Genomic DNA, 23,448 nt, shown 5'->3' with positions numbered 1-23,448 from the left:
CTGCATGGGAGAAACTGACAAGTATAATTTGGGGAAATTTTGTGAACAAGGACGGACATTATTTCTTCCACATTTCTGCCAGTGTATACTGTAGACGTTCAGAATGAAAATTCTAGAGATGTTTAAGGTGTAACCCTATATTGTTGTCAAGAACTTGAAACAATGCAATGACACTAGCGTGCGCTTATTGTTAATAAACTTATCTTTCATTGGAATTTTAGGTGAAATGTGCAAAAACAGATGGAGGAATATTCGGGACTCGTATCAGAGAAATAAACGAGAAAGAAAGCTTGGAACAGGTTCAGATGCCTCAGCAAAACCAAGAAAATGGGCTCTGCTTGATCACTTGGCTTTAAGAAACCTACATTTCGTGGCATTTTAAATGAAATTGTCAAGAGCATATGGAGAAATATTAGTAAATCATACCGGAGAAATATATGACATAAAATGGTTCCATTAGGTCCAAATGTGTCAGCGAAACAAAACAAATGCATTCTCTATCGTGTGATGACTACACGATTCTCGTTGCGCGTCGACAGAACTGGCGGCTAGTCGCGACGCTCTCGGAGATATATGAGCCCAAGCCTCGGAAACGGAGATCGATATCATTCTGATCTCAACTTTAAAAATAATTTCGATATGTTAGCTTCTTTTCATCGGCAACGATGTATGACCTAACGTGAACCATACATAAAGTAGCCAGCGACCACATATTTCACTGTACACAATTCAAATTTTTTGCAGTAGGTTACTTGTAAATTAAGTACCGGAATAACTGTGACGAATATCGGAAAAATAGACACCTCATTATGAAGCTGTGATGTGAAACTGTAAGATACGCAAACATAAAATTTTTGTGCCTTTTACTTTCCTCACAATTGATAGAGGAGTAATATACAGCGAAAAAAACATGCAAAACCAGAAGAGATACATTTCAATTTTTTAAAGTAAAAGGAGAATCTGTATCGAAAAACTAACTCTGGGAGCCGATGTAACTTTGTTGCATTAACATACAGTATTTTTTACAGCAAGAAAATCGGAATTCTTATTTTTCTTATGTATTTGAATCCGCCGCCGCCGACCGGAGCTTGGGAAACAGCGACGACTCCTGTCGTGTTGCGGCCATGTCGCCGTCTGCCAGGGTGGGAAAAGAGGAGGAGGCAGCGTCGCAGTCGCAGCCAACTGTCGCGTCTTGCACAACGTAACTTAAAGCGTAGCCCTATCGTACAGTATTATTAAGCTTCATCGATTTACACTGAACATTTTCTGTCCCAGAGTTGAATGTTTGTTGTTGAATGCTCACCTAATCTGAAATGAGTTTCTTCTCGCCCTTACTAAGCAGATATTTCTTTTCATATTTCTGAACATTCCTACTCACACCAGCAGCTAGTGACGATATGATAGTCTTGTAATTAGATTCTTAATTATCCTGCTCTAGGTGGATAAATAATAGTTGGTAGGCGTGTTTCTACATGTGAAAGATGGTGTCTACTCAGATTTCGCGCCAATCAGGTAAGAGTGTCACTAGTAGCGTCACTGTGAGGATTCAAATCAGGTTTGTTTTAACTACACGCTGTAACGGTCGAGAACGTTAGTTACCTTCGAGATAGGCCGTGGTGAACTGATGGCAGCCAAGAATGCGTTCAAGGCGACAAAGACGCCATTATCAACACCTCACTGAGCTTAAACGAGGTCGTGTAATAGGGCTACGAGAACATGTATGGTCCTTCTGCGACACTGCAAAAGGACTCGGCAGGAAGGTAGTCACTGCCCGTGTCTGCTGGCAGCCGTGACCACAAGAATGCACGGTCACAAGAAAACCGAGCTCTGCACGACCACATGGCGCTACTAAGTGGGAAGAGGATCGTGTTCGGTATATGGCTCTTGCAAGACCACGCACACGAAAAAGAATCCTAGGGGGAATAGTACCCCGAACTTCTTGTAGCACAATAACTAACCTTCCAGCCAATTTACCATTCAGATTAACAATTGGCAGAATTGTATACGAATGCGTTAAGGCATTGAGTTTAGTTGCTCTTGATACGACTATCTTAGTACTTCTAATTTGCAGGGTTCCTTGCATACGCACTTCCTTTTCAAATCCCGACTGGTCGGAGTGGGAAAAAGTTCCTTACTGACCGATGGGATGAGTTTGTTTATCTCAGCAACAAATTTTCGGGCCGTTTCCGCAGTTTGCTGTCATCGTCAAGTTAACGCATTGTCTGAAATTTCGTTCTCATACAACTTCCAATTCTTTAGTACTGTTCAAAGTTATGCAACCACCCACGCCCTCCCTTGAAATCACTGTAATCTACGTCTCGTGCAATTTTATGTACATAACGCAGTAGGTCACTATCATGCACATCCTGCAAATTGTGTCGACCATCCTTGAAAAACGCAAACACTAGTTTATATTTCGTTAAGTGTGTGTGTGTGTGTGTGTGTGTGTGTGTGTGTGTAAGTGTGTGTGTGTGCGTGTAAGTGTGTATATGTACATTTTATATTTGTGCAATGGGTACGACTTTACAATTATGGAAATAATCGGAAAGGCACCAAGACGAATCGGCAAAGTCACAAAGCTTTCTAAAATTCCTAGTGTCATCCAATCAGGACGCTTCATTCTATAATCACTAAGTTGTAAATTATGTCTATACACTTGGAAATCTCATGACCTTTCTAATAATAAGAGGTAGCATCATATCTCACATGTAAGTCGGGAGAAGGAAATGGGTACTTTAGGACCATTATCAAACATAGCTTGAATGGAATCTGAATAGTCAACTAAAGCATGTCACAGTGCGTATTCCTTAAAAATAGTTTATGGGATCAAGAAAAGTCAACCAATCAGCTACTTTTCAGTTCGGAACCAATACATGAAACACACCAATAAGATGGGACAAGGAATAAGTTTCACTGCGGACAGTGGTTCTACTTGGAGAAGATATTACAAAAATGTCCGAATACCAGTGAATTAAGAAACTCAGGTTACATGCTGGTGAAAGTGTGAATTGGTGTGTTTTCTACGTATCTGAAAGTATTATCAATACAGATTAATCCACATTTAAGTGTTGAAAAGATTCTTCTGTAATCGAGTAACTTTTTGTGTTGAGCGAAAAAACCACACGTATTATTATGCAGGTAATGACGTTCTGTGATGCTGAGCCACTTTGTTTCAGATCGAGGACGGAGTATCGCCAAACCAGAAGCCGCACGTCGCTACCCAGCCCGTACCCTAGTCTCTACAGCGCTGAAAATTACGTCTTCACAAACCAAGTGTAATGCTCTTCATCACGACAGACCATATTCATCTTAGTGCCGTAACGGACAAGCTTCCTGTAACAACAACAGCAAACCTTTTAGTTATTGTGGGACTCTAATCACGTTACAGTCTCTTTGCGGAGAGGTGTAATGGCTTTAACCAAACAACGCTGAGAACATATCGCACCCGCAGAGAGAAGAAACAGATGAAGCTCTTTATTTACTCAGTATAAATTAGGCGTAACGGAGCATTTTGTCGTCAGTGATAAATCACGGTACTCGTCTTCATCAAACATAAAAACGTTCAAACTGTAAGAATAATTCAGCTGATTCTTATATTTATTTTGTTATTTATTATTTAAATTTTTTATTTCAGAGTTTAATAAAGAATAAATACACTAAAATTGGAATTTGATGATTTCTTATTTCATCTTCATATCCTTACCACATTTAGGTGGTTCCAGATTCCGTCAGTTATTGCGCTTATTGAACTTCTCTTTATTATGAATGCAGTGCTTCTCAAATTTTCAGGGCACAGTGGTACCTCTGGCTGTAGTTACACTGTTTCGATGTGATGGAGATATCCGTCAAATAAGACATTACATAAATATCACGTACTGTTCGAATAAAAATATTATTATGAGTTTAATGTATTTACATTACGCAGCATTACATCACATTCCAAGGATTCTATGGCGATGGGTCCTGTGATGTGGTGAGAAGTCAAGGATACACATTGTATTTACGTCCTGTGAAATAAAATAACTCAGTATAATTAAATATTATAGTTTTACAGTGTTAATATTATTCATATAATGTCTGAAATAGTCTGAACTACTAATGTTAAGAACCACCGTGAAGATATTCTTCAACGGTGTAGGAATATTTGGCCAACTGAAAGTTTTTAATAATCTACAGCTTCGTAATTTAACCATGTAATTTAAACGCAAGCCTTTAATGACATTAAACGCTTTCCAATAGAAAAACATTAAAGAAGAAACATGTATCTATATGCATGATGGAATGTCGTTGTTTATTTATTTACGTCTTTAGGCTACATTACCTCACAGCCAGGATTATGTATCAGAAGTTCCGTTTGAACATTATTTTGTATGACACTTTAACAAAGTTTAAATCCGATGTCGTTGTAATGCAGTCCTACATTGTATTTCTGTCTTCGTCAGGACTTCAACAAATTAATTATGTAATTTAAAGTGAAACAAAAAATCAGAAACACTTATGGGAAGAGCAGTCACTCTTGAAATCAGTTTCTTGTACCATCTATCTTGTGCGCGCATCTGCTTTGTGCATGATAGAACGATATTTTAGTCTCGATAACAATTTGCAGAATCAGAAATTTTTGCATTAAATACAAGTAAATGTTACTTTTAAGGAAGGCCATGTCTGATATAATAAATTGTTTTATTCTTTTATTTACTGGATGACAGCCACAGGCTTTAATTACACAAATACTGATTTCAGCTCTAAGTCATGATTATAGAGTAATCTAAATACCGGAAATCACATAGGTAAAACTGGTGATAGTCGTCAAGTAGACAAAATAAGAAAAGAGGAAATAATATGTTATTCCATGTAAATGAGTAATATCCAGGTTGCATCAAAAATTAAGCAATTAGTCATACTGGCTACGAATTTATTTATTTAAAGCATTGCCGGTTGCGAGAAATTCCAGTTACTCTTCAGGCGATACATGGTGTTCACATAACAGCTGAGCACGAAATCTTCACATAAACTGGTCGTAGTAACTTCTAGATCCTGCTTGAATTTCAAAACTGTGGTGCAATTTCATCCATCCACAGTAGATGATGTTTAACTCTGTCAAACCATCGCCGTCTCTAACAGCGTTGCATTCATTTGTGCTGCTTTAGACTCTTACCATTCCTGATTTCCCCATTAAAAGCAGATTTCAGAATTAACTTTCAAATCGCTGTAATGAATCTGTATTAGTTGGAACTAATCTTTCCAAACAGCCTCCTTTGCTAAATCGTTAATACTTTCAGTACAAGAGATGTAAAATAGCCTTACGACGGGTTCCTAGTAATAAAACATTTGAGATTCACAGACCCGATAACAAACAACACTGTAACAATCTACTGGCTAATTTTCTAGGCAGTGGAACGGCTCAAAAACTGCCAGTTTGTAGGGGGAAGAAAAACAACCGATACAAGTACAGCTGAAATGCACGGAGGTACAAAATGTCTAATTAGAGAAGAGGCAACGCTTTATACTTTAAATCAGTGCTTCATCTATCTAGACAAAATCTGACGTATGTAGAAGCTATGAATTTATTCTGAAGCCATTTGTTACAGGCAGTAATGACGCAGGAAACTGAAGGAAACGCTCTGTACAGATTGCCAGATCAAACATGATTGCCGAACAGCTTCGTATCTCATTGTGTAGGCGTCCAGTCTAGTAGCTTTTTATGTACGTTATTACACCAGGTGCTCTCGAATTATGATAACATCCTTCTGACCATGAGGAATTTGAAAATGTTCTGCGTAGCTGTCGCTAAATTGGTAACGCAACATCGCCCACTTCCTACTTATTACGAAACAGCACAATTATTATGAAACAGTGTCTGCTCGACGTATAAAGTACTTCCTAGACGTTTGCTCGTTAGGTCCGATGTCTGTGGCGCTCCTTGTTAAGTGCAGAGTCCTGTTCACGGACGATACTTCAAGCTGCGTGGGCAGCGCATTGTAAATGATACTTGTCCTTCCTCGCCACATGTTTCACACATGCGGTAACTTCGTCAAGGGGATGATTCATACAGGGATGGTCGTCGTGACAGGTATCATACAGTCACTCTGACGCAATTAGCATAAACAATTCTGGGGTCGGACTTCAACAGAAAAATATTCGAGAAATATCACGGCTCTTTCAGTGTAACCAAAGAAATGACATCCTTGTGCACAATAGTTAATTTTATCATCGCTTAAATTCATATACGACATGTCGTAACATTGACTCGTTCCAGCTTTCATAATTATTCCTGCATCAGTCCGAGCACAGACACTGTATGCAGAGTGGGCTCCACATAGCAGCAGGGAATACAGAAATCGACAGTGTACTGAGATCACTCGTTTGTATAGATTTTACTACTGACGACAGCGACAGAGAATTGTTTTTTATAACTGAAGAGCCCACGGAAAAGAAAGGGATGGATCTCATTTTGTACAGTTTTCACGACAGGAAACCGAAACTTTCAAGATTACAAAATATACTTAAAATTTTCCTGTCGATTATAACCAGTATAATTATGGTTCCACATTTAATGTTCGTACAAGAAATACATTAGAAAAAAACAAACAGCAGTAATTATAAGGTAAAAAGACAAAACATGCAGAGAAAGTACATCTTTACCACGAAATGGAAATTTATTTTTGCTGGTCTTTCATTTTCGTCCAATATGTGGTAGGCTGGAATAAAAACTTCTTCCATATTGGCCTCAAAATGGTTTAAGTTTTTGAAGGTCTTCATACATTTCATAAGATTTATTGGAAAAACAGTCTTGATTTATTTACAACAAGCTTCATATTACAAAACACTTACAATTGTATGTTCGATGAGGCTGTAAGAAGTCGTCAGATCCCTGCGGTTGATACTCAGGTTTGACGTATACTTGCAGACTAACAGAACGTTCCAAATCTTTTGGTGTCCAGGCTCCATTGTAGGTAACCCTGTACGTGAACAGCTTATCTTCTTTCACAACCAGAGCTTCTCTGAGCGGTCGTGTCTTGAAAGAACACTTCTGTTTGTAGCATTCTTTTAAAAAGGTAGTCCAATATCGTGTAATTTCTTCTTGAACAGGAATGGTTTTGTAAAGCTTTCGCTTCACTCTTGCGGTTTCAAAAGCATTAACCCAGTCTTTGGTAATACTGTAACAGTTTTCTTTTTTATCAAAGCAAAGTTTTTATCACTTTCCAAGTAACAGTGTTCTCTTATTGGAAATATTAGTTTGACTCTATCTAATCTCTTAATGGTGCGAACGAGATAGTGAAGGTATTAGAACACAGCGTAGTTATATTTTATTTCAGCACCACCCTTTCTTTTGGATCGATGATTTCACTTACATAACTGAGCTATAAACTAATAACTTCATTCGCTCATTTATTCCTTGCACCTTCAATGCAAGTATAAAGTACTGTTTCACCGTTGAACATTTCATGTGTGTTGAAGCTGTAAAACTATAAATGACGCTTGTAGCAAACATCATTAGCTCCGATATTTGGTAAAGGTAGGTTTTTTTATAGTTCATACTTATTGTTTTATTCTCCACTATCAGTCTACTATCTTGCCTCGCTTTCCACTTTTTTGAATAAAATGTAACAGTCCTTAGCTTGTGAACCTGGACTTCCATACTAAGTACGTTAATGTTTTTGTAACTTCTAACATTTCTTTCTCAGAGATGTTTTGTGAATGCTTTACATTCAAACCTTTTAATTCTGCTTGAAGTCTGTCACATAGTCACATATTGAACAGGTATCAGCATGTGGGTATGAAAATAAGTTGAATTTGCTGTTAAATATTTTGCGGTGGGTCTCATATGCAACAACAAGTTAGGGCTGTATCACTCAAGGCGTTACTTTTATTGATAGTTTTTCTGGAAGGTTAATTCTATTTGACTTTCCTTTGGCATACTGTCTCTTTCTTTCCTTAAGTAGACCTATGTGGTTTATAATGACGGTCTTCTTTTCTTTGGATAGTTTCAGAAGCCAGTTACAACGTATGCCTCTTTTGGTTTTGTGAAATATTCCAGTATGCTTCATACTAGATGTGTATAGTGTGCAATCTGCACTTTGCTAGTCTGTGCAAAGCAATGAAGGTCTTTTGGCAAAAAGGAATTTCACTCATGCTATCGTTTCGTTTGATTCTTACGATGTACCTGGAAGAGCAATCTCTGGCGTCGGAATCATCATACCTAGGCCTTCTACAAGTAATTACTGTCACTGAAATTAGCTGGTTAAATAGGGATATTTATCATTCCAGTTACGTAACAAATTAAAGTTCGTATTAACCTGTTCTCTTTTGTGGGGTCTAATTTGTTTGAAACACTCAGACAATGAGCATTCGCAGTCACTGCCTACCTCATAAGACATTGGCCTAAGGTTCCTACAAACGCTACTCATTCTGACATAACTTTTCTTTTATTAGGTGACTGATTAACAGATGGCTTCTCACATTCATCTTGTGATGAGACAGACATTTTAAAGATTTTAAAAAGACCACACTACTATCACACAACAAACTAAACACTGTTACTATAAGGAAGCAACACAGAGTAAGAAACTCAACTGATCACGTTTGCAGCCCAACTGACCTAACAGGTGTAATGAAAGCAAACCTTGGACTTGTCCCATTCTTTACGTGAGAAGAGCGGCTTAGAATGTCGTTTCTGTCGCCATTAAAAGTGAAACCTTTTCATCACGGTGACAGGTCACATTATTTGAAAGTAATTTCGACTTCGTAGTAACACCGAGGGCTGTCCATCAGAATGTACCATATACTCATTTCTTCATCGAATGGACTTAGCAACTTTTTACCGGGCGGTGATCATTGTATTTTTGTTACTTACTCCACAACAGGAGTACATACCTAATGGATAAGCTTAAGTAGGAGCATTATGAATTAGAGTGCTGGACATATTTTCTGTTGCTTACCGGTGACTGCTTCGATAGACATTCTTTAAATATACAAAACACAATCCAAATCGTGATGTCGGAGACACATCACGGTTACATTTTACAAGAGAAGTAAGTGACACTTAGAACTCAAACATTTTACATTGTATTTAACTGTAGCTATTACGAATATCAGTTGGAACACAGATTTGTCTGTAATTATTCTATCTATTAATCTTTCCACTCCACAGTAGAACTATATTTACAGCAGCTGGATTCGGTGACAACTAACATAGCATATACTACTTTTTTCGTGTGAATGATTTTGTGGGTAACCTGTTTCACTGCCTCTGAACAGAAAATGAAAACAATTTGCTTGAGTCTATGGAGTCAAACATTAACACTTAGTTGCAGATGAACAGCAATTTTAATACCTTTCTGCGTTTACTGTATGCTATATCCGCATTACACGTTTGAACTCTTCTAAAGTGATAGTGTAGAAATGGTACATTATATCCTAAAATATGTAATGATCTTATATTGTAATGAATACAGTAAAAGAGTCGAACATAGCAAGTTTTACATGACAACTGAGTGTGTGAGTGGATGACATAAAAGTAGAATAGAGAGGAGAAACGGTAACACAGACAGAGGGGGGAGAGACCAGAAGTTAGAGAGTAAGAGGAAAGAGGTGCTGGAGACGGTTATTGCGGTGAGGAGAGGGAGGGGAGGGGGGCATACAAGAAGAGGGAGAAGGCGGTCACGTAGACGTGGTTTAAAATTAGCAAAATGACTCAAATGGCTCTGAGCACTATGGGACTTAACATCTGTGGTCATCAGTCAGCTAGAACTTAGAACTACTTAAACCTAACTAACCTAAGGACATCACACACATCCATGCCCGAGACAGGATTCTAACCCGCGACCGTAGCGGTCACGCGGTTCCAGACTGAAGCGCCTAGAACCGCATGGCCACAACGGCCGTCTAAAATTAGCAGCAGAGCCCATACAATGAGAAGTGAACAGGTTACAGATACTGCAGGTTGCAACGCAAAATATTTCTTTCGATTTAGAATTATGAGCAATCTTGTACCTATGTTGAAATTTTAATTAATTTGCATCACTTTTACTGACAATTATACGCACATAAATCATAAATCAACAGATCCTGGTTATGAGAGTTCTTAAGTAATGTAACGTACTAATGGAAAGGTTGCTGGGCTGTATTTTAATATATAGTGATACACTGCACGCCAAAGCCTTTTCCGCAGTGGTAACGCCGGTTCCCGCCAGATCACCGAAGTTATGCGCTGTCGGGCTTGGCTAGCACTTGGCTGGGTGAGGGTCCAGTCTGCCGAGTGCTGTTGCCAAGCGGGTTGCACTCAGCCCTTGTGAGGCAAACTGAGGAGCTACCTGATCAGAACTAAAGGCTCCAGTTTACAGAACCTGACAACAGCTGGGAGAGCACTGTGCTGCCCATGTGTCCCTACAAATCTCTGTTGCTGCCTCAGGATCACAGGGTCCTGAGTTCGATTCTCGGCTGAGTCGAGGGATTTCCTCCACCCAGGACTGGGTGTGTTGTCCTCATCATATCACCATCATTCGGGAAGTGTCGAGACTGGAAATGTAAAGATTTGGAACTTTTACGGGTGCTGCTAACCATGATGTTGAGCGCCCCACACACCAACATCATCATCATCCACATACGCATCCAGTGACGCCAGTAAGCTGAGGATGGCACGGTGGTCGGTCAGTACTATTGTCCGCAGCTCGTGGTCGTGCGGTAGCGTTCTCGCTTCCCACGCCCGGGTTCCGGGGTTCGATTCCCGGCGGGGTCAGGGATTTTCTCTGCCTCGTGATGACTGGGTGTTGTGTGATGTCCTTGGGTTAGTTAGGTTTAAGTAGTTCTAAGTTCTAGGGGATTGATGACCATAGATGTTAAGTCCCATAGTGCTCAGAGCCATTTGAACCATTTTTTCAGTACTATTAGGTCTCCCGAGACCTCCTCGGGCGGCGTTTAGTTTAGTTTCGGTATACTGTATATTCAAGATCACAAGTGTGCTGGAGTGTGTGTGAATTCGTTCAGAGTTATGAGGAAAAGTGAATTATTATATGTAAATTGAAGGTGGGGGGGGGGGGGGAGGGAGGGAGGAAGAAAGTAAAGGAAACGGAATGGATTACTGTGCCAGCTGCTTAGGGTCATTACGCGGAATCAGCGTCGACGACTGAAAATATGTGCTGGATCGGGATTCGAACCCGGGACCTCCTGCTTACTAGGCAGGTGCGTTAACCACTTCGCTATCCAGGACACCGTATTATCGCAGCTGCGCGGACTATATCGGTACGCCCAGGGCCGACCCGCATTCCCATCGAGAACCACCCATCCACAGTCATTGTCCATTTCCTCCATACTCACTACTCTGAGATTCCTGCACGAGGTCAGACGTACTTGTGCATACACAACGAAGAAGGTCGATCCACTGCCCAACTAGGCGAGTCAGTTATATGGACGTGTCCAAAAGAACAGACACCACTCATTCAGGTAACAGGTAACTGAAATGATCATGGGCTGATTATTTAATAGGAGTGGTGAGGTAAGTAAATTGCGGATATTTGATTGTATATATATATATATATATATATATATATATATATATACACTGATGAAGACAGGAAAGATGAAACAACTGACAGACACTCTCGAAAAATTTCAAATCAAAATCTGTGCACTGCAAGAAACACGATTCACAGACGAAGACCATTTCAACACGGAGAATTTCAGAATATACAAAGGAAAACCATCGAGACAACTGAAAAACCTAAGGCTTTTTGGCACTGGATTTGCAGTACACAGGTCCATCACGGACAGCATAATCGACTTTTCGTCACCAAACGAAAGAATCAGCACCATCACAGTGAAATCAGCCAATAAATCCTGCACAATAATCAACGCACATGCACCGACTAATGACTACAACAGGAAAACCCCGGACGAAATCGATGACTTATGGACGACAATGGAAGAAACTATCAGAAAAATTCCTGCACATAGAGTCAAAATAATACTGGGAGACTTCAACGCTAAACTCGGAAAAGAAAAGATATACAGACATATCACATACTCCACACAAGGACACCAACAAAAATGGAAAACATCTGATAGACTTTTGCAAAAGCCCAGACCTCGCCATTATGTCAACAAAATTCAAGAAACCAACACGAAAACTTACCACATGGAAATTCCCCAGCGGAAAGAAAGAACTACAAATCGACCACGTAATAGTCCAGAAAGACTCACAAAAAGAAATTTTGAACATATACACCCGTAAAGGCTACTTCGACTCAGACCACCACCTACTACAGATCAGGATTCGTCTTTTGCCCAAGAAAAAGCTCCAGAAGAACAAAATTGTTAGACCAGATCCAGAATACGTACTTTAAACCAGACACAAATATTACACAAAATTAAAATGGAGAAAACGACAGATTGGACACAACTTTCACGAAGAATCCGAGAGGCCATGAAACTAGCACAAGCACCACGCACACGGAAACACCGTTGGTGGAACCACACATGTGACCAAGCCATTGACCAACGAATCAGTGCATGGAAAAAATTTTGTAGCCATAAATCCCAAGAGAATTGGATGAACTTCTTGAAAACACAGAAGCAATCAAGCAAAATCATTCGCAGTGAAAAACGACAGTATGACAAACGGCGACTGACAGAGATAGAATCGGACTTCTCATGAACAATACAAGAAACTTCTACAGAACGTTCAGAGAAAATATGACTGGATATCAACCACCCAACTTGTGCTTCAGAAGACCGGATGGAACCCTAGAAACCAATACCAAAAACAGTTGTGACATTCTGGCAAAGTACTTTGAAAAACTGCTCAACACGGACCCCCCTATGGAAGAAATGATGACAGAAACGAGCACATACAATCCAGATAGTGAACCTCCAACTCTAGAAGAAGTTAAAGAAATAATCAAGTCACTCAAGAATCGTAGAGCACCAGGATAAGATGGCATCATCGCGGAAACCTGGAAGTTACAAGACCCAGAACTCACCAAAGACATCCACAGGATCTTGGAAGACATCTGGAAGACCATGAAAATTCCTGACGACTGGAAAACTGCCCTGATACACCCACTACACAAAAAAGGTGACACGACTGACCCGAACAACTGCAGAAGAATATCCCTACTACCGGTCACATACAAGATCCTCTCTAAAGCTTTACTGAACAGACTAGAATGCCAGACCGACCACTTGATTGGGGAATACTAAGCAGGCTTCCGTAAAGGGCGGTCTTGTGCGGAACAAATTTGGAACCTGAAAATGATTTTACAACACAAATAGAACCTGATCATTACCTTTGTTGACTTCAAAAAGGCGTACGACTCTATCGACCGGAAAACTCTCTTCAAAACTCTAGCAGAATACAAAGTAGACAACAAAACACGGGCTATCATAGAACAAACTTTAACCAACACGACCTCCAAAGTAAAGTTCTGTGGGGAACTATCAGAGCCCTTTGAAATTCGCACAGGTGTCCGACAAGGCGGTGGCCTCTCACCTCTCCTTTTCAATCTGGTGTTAGATAAGGTCATACAAGAATGGGAAACATCACAACAGGGGATAACCTTAGGAAACCTACAGATTAAATGCCTGGCTTTTGCAGACGATTTGGCGATTGTTACGAAAGGCATAAAGGAAACAAAAGACGCTATTGAAAAACTGCACGAAATCGCTTCCAAAACTGGACTACAGATCTCTTACGAAAAGACAGAGTTTATGAGCACAAAGAAACTCTCATCTCTGAACACAAAGTATGGCACGATTTACAAAACGGCAAACTTCAAATACCTCGGTGAAACACTACAAATGAGTGGACATAACACAGACTCAAACGAAGAAAGAAAGACTAAACTGGACAAGGCATACAAATTAGTGTGGAATCATTACAACAAGAAGTCTATCTCACAAAAAGCCATTACGCCATTACGACACGGTGGTGCTCCCCGAGGCACTATATGCAGCAGAGACCACACTAATCCTAGGGCATACATGTACCAGACAATTAGAAAAAGTAGAACGGAAAATACTTAGGAAAATATTTGGCGCAACTAACAACAATGGAATATGGATCAAGAAACCTACAGAGGAACTGTACAAACATACGGAGACAATCACAGAAAAGATTAGAAAACGCAGACTACAATTCTATGGACACCTATACAGAATGCCATCACACAGGCTGACCAAACAGATCTTTGACTGGGTAACCACTAGAAACAACAAATGGGTGGCAGAGGTAGAAAACGACCTGAACCAACTCAACATATCAGCAGACACAATAAACGACAGAATAAAATCCAGAAACATCATTAAGAAAAGTAAACTACATGAGATACAATGTGACAAACGAACAGGCATAAAATGGACCGAATAACGCAAGCAAGATCACAGCCAGAAGATGAAAGAAATATGGGCAACCAAAAAGGCAATCAAGATGAAGCCGAAGACACAAAGCCGAGAAGAAGTATGGACAGAGGACCGGAAACAGAAACACAGCGAGCGAGTTAGGGAAGTCTGGGCAGCAAGGAAGGCAGCAAAAGGAACTGGCCATGTAGTTTAGTCCAAAAACGCTCTTTAAGGGCAAAACACCAATAATATATATATATATATAGGGTGAGTCACCTAACGTTACCGCTGGATATATTTCGTAAACCACATCAAATACTGACGAATCGATTCCACAGACGGAACGTGAGGAGAGGGGCTAGTGTAATGGGTTAATACAAACCATAAAAAAAATGCACGGAAGTATGTTTTTTAACACAAACCTACGTTTTTTAATGGAACCCCGTTAGTTTTGTTAGCACATCTGAACAAATAAACAAATACGTAATCAGTGTCGTTTGTTGCATTGTAAAATGTTAATTACATCCGGAGATATTGTAACCTAAAGTTGACGCTTGAGTACCACTCCTGCGCTGTTCGATCGTGTGTATCGGAGAGCACCGAATTTCGTAGGGATCCAAAGGGAACGGTGATGGACCCTAGGTACAGAAGAGACTGGAACAGCACATTACGTCCACATACTAACACCTTTTTATTGGTCTTTTTCACTGACGCACATGAACATTACCATGAGGGGTGAGGTACACGTACACACGTGGTTTCCGTTTTCATTTAAGGAGTGGAATAGAGTGTGTCCCGACATGTCAGGCCAATAGATGTTCAATGTGGTGGCCATCATTTGCTGCACACAATTGCAATCTCTGGCGTAATGAATGTCGTACACGCCGCAGTACATATGGTGCAATGTCGCCGAAGGCTGCCACATTACGTTGTTTCATATCCTCTGGGGTTGTAGGCACATCACGGTACACTTTCTCCTTTAACGTACCTCACAGAAAGAAGTCCAGAGGTGTAAGATCAGGAGAACGGGATGTCCAATTTATGCGTCCTCCACGTCCTATGAAACGTCCGTCGAACATCCTGTCAAGGGTCAGCCTAGTGTTAATTGCGGAATTTTCAGGCGCACCATCATGCTGATACCACATACGTCGACGCGTTTCCAGTGGGACATTTTCGAGCAACGTTGGCAGATCATTCTGTAGAAACGCGATGTATGTTGCAGCTGTTTGGCCCCTGCAATGAAGTGAGGACCAATGAGGTGGTCACCAATGATTCCGCACCATACATTTACAGTCCACGGTCGCTGTCGCTCTATCTGTCTGAGCCAGCGAAGATTGTCCACGGACCAGTAATGCATGTTCCGTAGATTCACTGCGCCGTGGTTTGTGAAACTCGCGTCATCGGTAAACAGGTAGAACTGCAACGCATTCTCTGTTAATGCCCATTGACAGAATTGCACTCGATGATTAAAGGCATCACCATGTAATTGCTGATGTAGCGACACATGAAACGGGTGAAAGCGGTGACGATGCAGTATGCGCATGACACTACTTAGACTGAGTCCACCGGCTCTCGCAATGTCCCGTGTACTCATGTGTGGGTAATGGCAACAGCAGCTAACACACCAACTGTATCCGCTTCTCCTGTGACGGGCCTGTTAAGGACCCGTTTGCGTGCTACGACCATACCTGTTGCGTACAGTTGGCGGTAGTTGTTTTGCAATGTGCGGCACGTTGGATGCTCTCTGTCCGGGTACCGTTCTGCATACACCCTGCATGCTTCAGCTGCATTTCGTCGACACTCGCCATAGATGAGTATCATCTCCGCACTGATTACATATTTGTTTATATGTTCAGATGTGCTAACGAAACTAACGTGGTTCCATGTAAAAAAACGTAGGTTTGTGTTAAAAAACATACTTCCGTGCATTTTTGTATGGTTTGTATTAAACAATTACACTAGCCCCTCTCCTCACGTTCGGTCTGTGGAATCGGTTCGTCAGTATTTGGTGTGGTTCACGAAATCTATCCAGCGGTAACGTTAGGTGACTCACCCTGTGTTGTGTTACAAGAAGGTACGGCCAAACTTTCAGGAAACATTCCTCACACACAAATAAAGAAAAGATGTTATATGGACATGTGTCCGGAAACGCTTAATATCAATGTTAGAGCTCATTTTAGTTTCGTCAATATGTACTGTACTTGCTCGATTCACCGCCAGTTGGCCTAATTGAAGGAAGGTAATGTTGGCTTCGGCGCTTGTGTTGACATGCGACTCATTGCTCTACAGTACTAGCATCAAGCACATCAGTAGGTAGCATCAACAGGTTAGTGTTCATCACGAACATGGTTTTGCAGTCAGTGCAATGTTTACAAATGCGGAGTTGGCAGATGCCCATTTGATGTGTGGATTAGCACGGGGCAATAGCCGTGGTGCTGTACGTTTGTATCGAGACAGATTTCCAGAACGAAGGTGTCCCGACAGGAAGACGTTCGAAGCAATTGATCGGCGTCTCAGGGAGCAGGGAACATTCCAGCCTATGACTCGCAACTGGGGAAGAACTAGAACGATGAGGACACCTGCAGTGGACGAGGCAATTCTTCGTGCAGTTGACGATAACCCTAATGTCAGCGTCAGAGAAGTTGCTGCTGTACAAGGTAACGTTGACCACGTCACTGTATGGAGAGTGCTACGGGAGAACCAGTTGTTTCCCTACCATGTACAGCGTGTGCAGGCACTATCAGCAGCTGATTGGCCTCCACGGGTACACTTCTGCGAATGATTCATCCAACAATGTGTCAATCCTCATTTCAGTGCAAATGTTCTCTTTACGGATGGGGCTTCATTCCCACGTGATCGAATTGTAAATTTTCACAATCAACATGTGTGGGCTGACGAGAATTCGCAAGCAATTGTGCAATCACGTCATCAACACAGATTTTCTGTGAACATTTGGGCAGGCATTGTTGGTGATGTCTTGATTGGGCCCCATGTTCTACCACCTACGCTCAATGGAGCACATTATCATGATTTCATACGGGATACTCTACCTGTGCTGCTAGAAAATGTGCCTTTACAAGTACGACACAACATGTGGTTCAAGCACGATAGGGCTCCTGCACATTTCAGTCGAAGTGTTCGTACGCTTCTCAACAACAGATTCGGTGACCGATGGATTGGTAGAGGCGGACCAATTCCATGGCCTCCACGCTCTCCTGACCTCAACGCTCTTGACTTTCATTTATGGGGGCATTTGAAAGCTCTTGTCTACGCAACCCCGGTACCAAATGTAGAGACTCTTCGTGCTCGTATTGTGGACGGCTGTGACACAATACACCATTCTCCAGGGCAGCATCAGCGCATCAGGGATTCCATGCGACGGAGGGTGGATGCATGTATCCTCGCTAACGGAGGACATTTTGAACATTTCCTGTAAGAAAGTGTTTGAAGTCACGCTGATACGTTATGTTGCTGTGTGTTTCCATTCCATGATTAATGTGATTTGAAGAGAAGTAATAAAATGAGCTCTAACATGGGAAGTAAGCGTTTCCGGACATATGTCCACATGTCCACATAACATATTTTCTTTCTTTGTGTGTGAGGAATGTTTTCTGAAAGTTTGGCCGTACCTTTTTGTAACACCCTATATATATATATATATATATATATATATATATATATATATATATATATATATATATATATATGGTGTTTCAAAAATGACCGGTATATTTGAAACGGCAATAAAAACTAAACGAGCAGCGATAGAAATACACCGTTTGTTGCAATATGCTTGGGACAACAGTACATTTTCAGGCAGACAAACTTTCGAAATTACAGTAGTTACAATTTTCAGCAACAGATGGCGCTGCGGTCTGGGAAACTCTATAGTACGATATTTTCCACATATCCACCATGCGTAGCAATAATATGGCGTAGTCTGTGAATGAAATTACTCGAAACCTTTGACAACGTGTCTGGCGGAATGGCTTCACATGCAGATGAGATGTACTGCTTCAGCTGTTCAATTGTTTCTGGATTCTGGCGGTACACCTGGTCTTTCAAGTGTCCCCACAGAAAGAAGTCACAGGGGTTCATGTCTGGCGAATAGGGAGGCCAATCCACGCCGCCTCCTGTATGTTTCGGATAGCCCGAAGCAATCACACGATCATCGAAATATTCATTCAGGAAATTAAAGACGTCGGCCGTGCGATGTGGCCGGGCACCATCTTGCATAAACCACGAGGTGTTCGCAGTGGCGTCTAAGGCAGTTTGTACCGCCACAAATTCACGAAGAATGTCCAGATAACGTGATGCAGTAATCGTTTCGGATCTGAAAAATGGGCCAATGATTCCTTTGGAAGAAATGGCGGCCCAGACCAGTACTTTTTGAGGATGCAGGGACGATGGGACTGCAACATGGGGCTTTTCGGTTCCCCATATGCGCCAGTTCTGTTTATTGACGAAGCCGTCCAGGTAAAAATAAGCTTCGTCAGTAAACCAAATGCTGTCCACATGCATATCGCCGTCATCAATCCTGTGCACTATATCGTTAGCGAATGTCTCTCGTGCAGCAATGGTAGCGGCGCTGAGGGGTTGCCGCGTTTGAATTTTGTATGGATAGAGGTGTAAACTCTGGCGCATGAGACGATACGTGGACGTTGGCGTCATTTGGACCGCAGCTGCAACACGGCGAACGGAAACCCGAGGCCGCTGTTGGATCACCTGCTGCACTGGCTGCGCGTTGCCTTCTGTGGTTGCCGTACGCAGTCGCCCTACCTTTCCAGCACGTTCATCCGTCACGTTCCCAGTCCGTTGAAATTTTTCAAACAGATCCTTTATTGTATCGCTTTTCGGTCCTTTGGTTACATTAAACCTCCGTTGAAAACTTCGTCTTGTTGCAACAACACTGTGTTCTAGGCGGTGGAATTCCAACACCAGAAAAATCCTCTGTTCTAAGGAATAAACCATGTTGTCTACAGCACACTTGCACGTTGTGAACAGCACACGCTTACAGCAGAAAGACGACGTACAGAATGGCGCACCCACAGACTGCGTTGTCTTCTATATCTTTCACATCACTTGCAGCGCCATCTGTTGTTGAAAATTGTAACTACTGTAATTTCGAAAGTTTGTCCGCCTGAAAATGTACTGTTGTCCCAAGCATATTGCAACAAACGGTGTATTTCTATCGCTGCTCGTTTAGTTTTTATTGCCGTTTCAAATATACCGGTCATTTTTGAAACACCCTGTATATATATATATATATATATATATATATATATATATATATATATATATATGTTTGTGTGTGTGTGTGTGTGTGTGTGTGTGTGTGTGTGTGTGTGTGTGTGTGTATAGAGAGAGAGAGAAAGAATGAATGATAAATTATAAATTGGCAAAGTCATGCTGCTGAATAAATTGACAATTGTATCACAACTTTATTACTTTTTACTGTTTTCCCAATACCGTGATATAACTGTGATTCTTCGAATTGTCTATTAAAGTAACTACGAGGTGACTTGTTAAAGACAATTGTGTTTTTTATATTACATATATTATTACTGAGACGACATTCTCTCAGAATGGAACTAAAATGTGGGTGTCAAGCAATTCATACAAGCAAAGAACAGGAGCTTCCGAAAGCTGGTGCTTCAGAAGAACCCTAAGGTTAATTAGGTAGATCGCTTAATTAATGAGAAGGTATTAACGAAGGATAAAAGAAATTTATGACACAAGTGTGCTATAAAAGGCATCGATTAGTGAAGCATATCCAGACACGTCAAATTCTAAATCACTGACCTGACTGAGCAGCAGAAACATTTATATATTGAGTTCACGTATAAATAGTAGCACACACTTTTGCAGAAAGACTGGAAAATACACATTAAGCTCTGACGTAAGTACAACAAAAAATTTATAGAAACCGTTCTTCAGTTTATATTTTCCACTCAATGAATTTTTGTAACTTAATAGAAGTCTGGGAATTCGTTTAGTCCTTTAAAGTTTTACGTTTAATATTAGCAAGAAAATATTTTATCAGAAGAGGCCAATCAAGGCAATCTGAGTTTCTTCCTCTTTTGTTTCTCTTAAATTTTCTCTGTTATCTAAACAAAAAAAGGAAGGCAGGTATTCACCTGTTATACACAAGCAAAACAATTAATATTATTAAGATGCAAAACCTTAAATTAGAAAGTAGAAAAACATGGCGAGCTAAATGAAGAGGAACTCATCCCGACAAAATATAATCTTCATCGATTACCACACTACAAGTCTAGAGGTTCAGAGTTCAGTTCTCGTTCGCGCCACGATTTTTATCCCTTATTTCGCCTTCAGCAATTACTTATATACGTGAAAATAACGCTGTGGTTCGAGATACACATTAAACTGTAGGTCATGCTATAGCTGTTAAAGTACTGTAGTTAAAAAGTCGAAAGAAGACGTTAGCATGCCACCTCCAAAATAACTAATACTACTAAAATACAGCTCTTTCATGCCACGTTATTGTTTCTGATATGCTATGCAGTACGAAGAACGGTATGATGCGTACCTGTATTACCTTATCCTGTGTAAGCCTCTCCGTTTCAGGGTATTTGTTGCAACCTGCATCCACTTGAAGATGCTTACTGTAGTGAAGCCTTGTGTTCTCCCTACATCTCTTTGTCAACCACACTTCCTCCCATAATCAAATTGATGCTTCTTTAATTTGTCCGGATATGCCTCATCAATCGATGTCTTTTTTATCCGTTCTGTTTAGTACATTCTCATTAATTATGCGATCTACCCATCTAACCTTCAGTATTCATCTAAAGCAACCGTCTACTGTACGGGGTCTTATTTTGACTTTGGTTTTTCAGTGCTCTGTCAAACGCTTCTTGCAGTATCATAATTGTCTCCCATCTCATCTACATATATTGCTTCTTATTTTTATGCAAGATTGCCTCCACTTCCTTTTCGCTTGTAAAGGCTCTACAATTTCTATATATTCTTTCCACCTTTCAGATTTACGTTCTGTCCTTAGACCTTGTTGGCCATCAGAAATCTTAACATTCATACAGGGTGCATATCTTTTTCACAAATGTTACTTTAATATTTCTCTGGGCGGCGTCTATTTTTCCCATAGTCATACATGCTTAAAAAGCTTTACATTTCTCATGTAGCCATTCCTGCGTCACCATTTTGAAATTTCTGCCAGTCTCATCTTTTAGACGTTTGTATTCTCTTTTATCCGTTTCAGTTGCTGCATTTTTATATTTTGTCCTTTCGTCAACTAAACATATCATATTCCAACCAAGCATTTCTACTGGATCCTGTCTTTTTTTAATTTTATTGTTAACTACCTTCAATGTTTCATCTCTCAAATGTAATCATTCATCTAATATACTGATCTCCCCCACTCAGTCTGTCGCTGCCTAATTATGACTTCTAAATTATCAACAACTCTGGTTCCCTTTACTTACCCAGGTCCAATCTCCTTAATTTGCTACCTTTCTGCAATTTCTTCAGTTTTAATCTGCATTTCATAACGACTAAAAGATGGGCAGCTTCCAAATTTTCCCTTGTAAATGCTTTACGGTTTAAAATATTTACCGATACCTAATCTTTCTGAAACCTACCAGTGTCTCTAGGTCTTTTAAACGTATACAACTTTCTGTCATGCTTCTTAAACGAAGTGTTAGCTGTGATTCAAGTGTACTCTGTGTAAAGTTCTATCACGCAGCATTCTCATTCATTCCTTTCTTCCAATCCACGTCCTTTTACTACTTTTTCTTCTTTTCCTTTTCTCTCTAACGAATTCCAATCCTCAATCACAACCAAATTTTCGTCTTCTTTGACTACCTGAAATATTTCGTTTATACCATCATACATTCTTTAAAACTCTTCCTCATATGCGGAGCTAATAGGAGTATAAATTTGTACTACGGTGGTGGATATTGTCTTCGCGTCTAACCTGGCGACGATAACGCAATCACTATGCTGTTTATAGTAGCTCATTCCTTACCGTGTACAGAAATAAGAAGGTGGCTTAAACATATTCATTGTTTTAAGAGCGAGCAGTAACTGAAGAAAGGTAATTGAGCAGCGAAATAACAAGTGACGAACCGGTCTCTAAGATCGTCAAAATTCCGAACAATTAAGATTTCCTGCAGTTTCAAACAGTGCAGTTTGATGGTTGCTGCAGACCGAGTAATCATGTCGACGGTCTTATAGGGGTTGACAATAGCGAGGCGTATCATAGAGAATGAGGATAAAAGCTTTTTGTTAATTATCGAAATAAGGATGTATTGTAGTCCCGCTGATTACTATAAACGTAAGAACAATGTTTGCCATAGCTCTGACAAAACGACCTAGATACTACTTCGACTTCTTAATAGACATATATCTGCAGCATCACAGTCACGTAATAATGAATTGTGTTGTTGTTGCTTCTGTACTGATCAGTCTGAAGACTGGTTCTATGCGGCTCTGCAAGCTAGTCCACACAGCAGTGCTGTATAGCTGCGCGAAGTAAAGGAATTGTAGTTTCTATATCCCCTCACCCGTGAATTAACCGAATAAATTATATCTTCCAGAAACATATTAAATCTCAACTTTATCTGTGATAATGAATGCAGGCCGAAGCAATGAATTAACATTTGCACCAAGGCCGGAATTTGACCAGGCGTCTCCTTCTAACTAGGGAGGGAGCCATACTAAGGTAATGCGTGCAGCTGTGTTATCCGTTGCGCTAGCATGGCGCGGTGTTCAGAGCATGTGCCTGGCGATCAGGAGGCCCAGGGTATAATCCCGGCCTTGGTACAAATTTTAATCCATTGCTTCAGTCTGCGGTCATTGTCATAAATGTGTTGATGTTGTCTCTCCACAGATACCCTCCACACGTAAATGCCTGCAAGAACTCTAAAAAACAAGAACTCGTGTGCTTTTAACGGAATTTTGAAGAAAATTCTGAAAAGCAGTTCCAACTTCAATAACTAAATCCTTAGCGATGTATTAAGGCATCACTGGTACAGTGAATGTTTAAAGCCAGGTTAAAATATGCAATTGTTAAAACCTCTTCTCAAGGAAGGTGACAAGTTAGACTTAAACGACTATGAATGTACTCGAGAGTAGTCT

At 40.6% G+C, this 23,448-nt stretch overlaps 1 protein-coding gene and 1 non-coding gene across 2 annotated transcripts in view; one reads left to right on the top strand and one right to left on the bottom strand.

Annotated features, from left to right (window-relative positions):
- Window positions 1-3,668, top strand: part of LOC126100525 (cuticle protein 18.6-like) — a 174,061-nt gene extending 170,393 nt beyond the window's left edge. Inside the window, exon 3 of the mRNA XM_049911140.1 lies at window positions 3,177-3,668. Within this exon, the coding sequence (XP_049767097.1) occupies window positions 3,177-3,279 (103 nt within the window). The 3' untranslated portion in view covers window positions 3,280-3,668. The remainder of the gene's footprint in view (window positions 1-3,176) is intronic.
- A 7,467-nt stretch (window positions 3,669-11,135) lies between these two features.
- On the bottom strand, window positions 11,136-11,208 carry Trnat-agu (transfer RNA threonine (anticodon AGU)). Its single transcript has one exon. It is a non-coding gene; the product is annotated as a tRNA-Thr (tRNA).
- Window positions 11,209-23,448: the final 12,240 nt, after the last annotated feature.

Source organism: Schistocerca cancellata, chromosome 9 (assembly GCF_023864275.1).
Source record: "Schistocerca cancellata isolate TAMUIC-IGC-003103 chromosome 9, iqSchCanc2.1, whole genome shotgun sequence".
Lineage (NCBI taxonomy): Eukaryota > Metazoa > Arthropoda > Insecta > Orthoptera > Acrididae > Schistocerca > Schistocerca cancellata.
This window is presented reverse-complemented; position numbering and strand designations above follow the sequence as displayed.